This window comes from Arvicola amphibius, chromosome 3, assembly GCF_903992535.2.
Source record: "Arvicola amphibius chromosome 3, mArvAmp1.2, whole genome shotgun sequence".
In the NCBI taxonomy this organism is placed as follows: Eukaryota; Metazoa; Chordata; class Mammalia; order Rodentia; family Cricetidae; genus Arvicola; species Arvicola amphibius.
In genome coordinates, this window is record NC_052049.1 from 108,076,668 (window position 1) to 108,079,938 (window position 3,271).

The 3,271-nt window shown below is 39.9% G+C and overlaps 1 protein-coding gene across 2 annotated transcripts; it reads left to right on the forward strand.

Moving 5' to 3' along the window:
* Positions 1-296: 296 nt before the first annotated feature.
* Positions 297-2,499, forward strand: Tmem225 (transmembrane protein 225). 2 transcript variants are annotated; one of them, XM_038321096.1, is made up of 4 exons: positions 297-477; positions 1,021-1,167; positions 1,438-1,572; positions 2,282-2,499. In XM_038321096.1, the coding sequence occupies exons 1-4, from the start codon at positions 297-299 to the stop codon at positions 2,497-2,499; spliced, it is 681 nt and encodes a 226-aa protein (XP_038177024.1). The 2 variants fall into 2 exon arrangements, with proteins under 2 accessions (XP_038177024.1, XP_038177025.1); XM_038321097.1 differs by lacking the exon at positions 1,438-1,572.
* Positions 2,500-3,271: the final 772 nt, after the last annotated feature.

Genomic DNA, 3,271 nt, shown 5'->3' on the forward strand with positions numbered 1-3,271 from the left:
TGCTGCATAGCTTTGTTGCTCCAATATTTTATGGTCCAAGGTCAAGGGTCAAACCAACAGACAGAGGATTCCATGGCAGTTTGTTGCTCTGACAACAGTCTTCCCTTTATGCATGAATGGTAGAAGCAGGAAGTTATCTTTTCTGCTCTCCAGGTTACTTCAGCTTTTGCCTCTACCGCTATCTCTGGCAACACCTCTGCAGTGAACATTCAGACTCCATCCTTCATCTTCTAACTCATCAAAGAAAAGACATGTGAAACATTGGTGGTAGTCTCGGGTAGAAATTTTTATCCACAATGATCCATCTCCCAGACAAAAGTATCCAGAATGTCAACATAGTCTTCTCCTGTGGGGCCATACTCATGTTGGTAACAGGCATCGTCATGGAAAACTGGGTGGAATTAATTCCCAAACAGAGAAAGGATAAGACTACCCACAGTCCATGGCTGGGTTGCTGTCCTGCTTACTGGCCTGAAGGTCAGAACTGTACTATGAAAAGTGGTGGGTGGAGAGGAAATTCTCATAATTCCTTGACTTTCACCATCTAATCAACTTACTCATTATTCCTGGAAGCAACTTTCTCAGGCAACAGTAAGCCCTTCACATATACAACATAATGAAAGAAAACTCTAAAATTTCACCATTTAGATTTTGAGAGAAAATTTTAGGATCTCACTGTCTTTTGATAAGCCTGGGAGGTAGCAGGAAGGTAATAAGCACAACTAGACATGAGGGGCTATGACAAAAATGGCTGACCAAAAGGCAAATGGATTTTAGCATCCCTAGGAGAGGATGGATGGAGCAAGGAACTTAAAAACTTATGAGTTGTTTAAAAAAACTTTAAAAGACACTAAAGTTTCTGCTAGATCTCTCAGTTGTCTCAAGTACACTGCCTCTATATTCTTTTCTTTCTTTCGCAATCTGAGTTTTTAGATCCTCATGAAAGATTAACCTAGACAATTGTGGAAGCAAGTCTGGAAGAAATACATTCCTCTCAGTACAGCCTCTGCTTCCCAACAGGTAGCCTGAGGATAATCAAAGGCATGATGATGATGAGTCTCAACATAGCCATCTATCTTAACTTGATCTTAGGTCTTCAGTACACCTCTATGATTTCTCAAAATAAGTGTGCGCACCTTGTTATTGGCTTCATGAATTTCTTCACAGGTAATTTCCTGGCTTCACTGGTATGAATGGAAATTGCAATGGGCTTGGGGGTTCCCACCAGTAATCCTTAAATAGGTAGCCTTTCCAATTATTTGATTCAAGGGTATATATTGTTTCTGAATTGTATCTATCACTAACTATGATCACTCTATGGAAAAGCTGTGCTGGAAGGGACAGTTTGGGAAGTAAGTTGAATGGGGGGGGGGTGAAGACTTGACTAATAAGTTTAAAGAAACTTCTTGAGAAAAAATTCTTTCATTTGAACACTAGGTTGCCTTTTGTTCTATGCAGTCTCTATGTATTATCACAAGCTAAATAAAGGTCAAGATGTATATTTCGTTAGCTACAAAATCAAGCGGATCACTTTCACTGTCTACTTAGCCATCGCACTATTTCTTACCTGTGGTGAGTATCCCCAGGGGCCTAGAAGAGAGATGGGAATCAGTCAATCCACACAGAGAGGAGTATGAAGTAATGAAAATAAAAGATCAAGGAGAAGATGCCAAACCCCATGCTTTAAAAGGTGAAAAAAAAATCACCTGGACTACTCAAACAGCTCTTAGAAGCAGAAAGCTGAAATTGGACAGGGTAAGCTAGCCCTGTCTCCAAAAGCACCTCTCATCATCTCCTCTTTAGTGTTTTTAGTACCCTCACAACTTTAAGGCAGAGACAAACCATGAAAGTCACCACCAAGAACAATGGCTGAGGACAAGGTTATTGTGTTAGAGAGGACCAGGGAGCCAAGAAAAACAGTGTGGTGCCAAGAGAGCCAGCATCAAAACTGATCCAAGAGGGACCCACCAAGACAAGAGGTCCTCTTCTCCTCCTCCTGGGAAGTCTTTAAAATTTCATGATAATTGCATCTCCCCAAAGAACCAATGTATAAGCATCTCTTCATTGAGAATGAACCCTTGTCAGGGAACTGAGACTCTCTGAATTTACTGTGGATTATTCCACTTCCTCTGACTTATGCATTCTTCTCCAGGATGACTCCAAAGAGTAGCTGGGAAGTATTCACTGGGCTCAATGGTCAGTCTTCTCAGGATTTGGAACAAAGTGGTCCCACACCCCTGCACAGTACACTAATCCTGCTTCCTTATTTCTCTGTCTCCAGGTATCTTCTGTTTCATACAATCCTCAAATAAATGTTCCTGCTTACTGAACAGAGAAAGTAGTGGCAAAAGGCTGGCTGGAAATTCAATCCAAGTTATTTCCCTTCCAGAGCGCACCATAATGCCTCGGAGCATTGTCCATGTGCACTCCACCATCTCAAAGGATGGCAACTTGAACAAGCCACATGTCCAAACGCGTCGTGTAACCTGGGCTCTATGACTTAACAATATCGACCTTTTGCCCATTGCTATGGAAGCAGCTGTGTGTGTGTGTGTGTATGTGTGTGTGTACATGTGTACCCAATCATTGCATCTGTGTATGACATTATGAATATGTATGTATGAATACATTGAGGTCAATGAAAAGATTTAGAAAATGTCACTTTTTAAATCTTGACCTGATAAACAATTCCCTCTATATTTGTTATTAATACACTTTAAATAAACAATATTGGATGCACTGTTAACTCTATAACAGTATAGATACTTCTTGTTTCACTTGTAATATTTTAAACATATTGGTGGAAATACAAGGCAATATTATAAACACTTTATGAAATTTAAGCATTCCATTCTTTCTTATTACTTCCACTACTGGAAGATTTTTTAATTCAAACTGATATTCGTCTAGACAATTTTCTAATCTCATTTTTGTTTTCCATAAGAAAACACTTTTCGGGCTGGAGAGATGGCTCAGAGGTTAAGAGCATAGCCTGCTCTTCCAAAGGTCCTGAGTTCAATTCCCAGCAACCACATGGTGGCTCACAACCATCTGTAATGGGGTTTGGTGCCCTCTTCTGGCCTGCAGGCATACACAGAGACAGAATATTGTATACATAATAAATAAATAAATATAAAAAAAAGAAAACATTTTTCAGGATAGCTTGCTAGTGATTTTACGTCATGTTTTCATTTCTACTTCAATGCCTCTGGATAAATGATGTCTATTCTAGCCTTCCAAGTGTTTAGAGGAATTGTGTAGGTGTAGGACA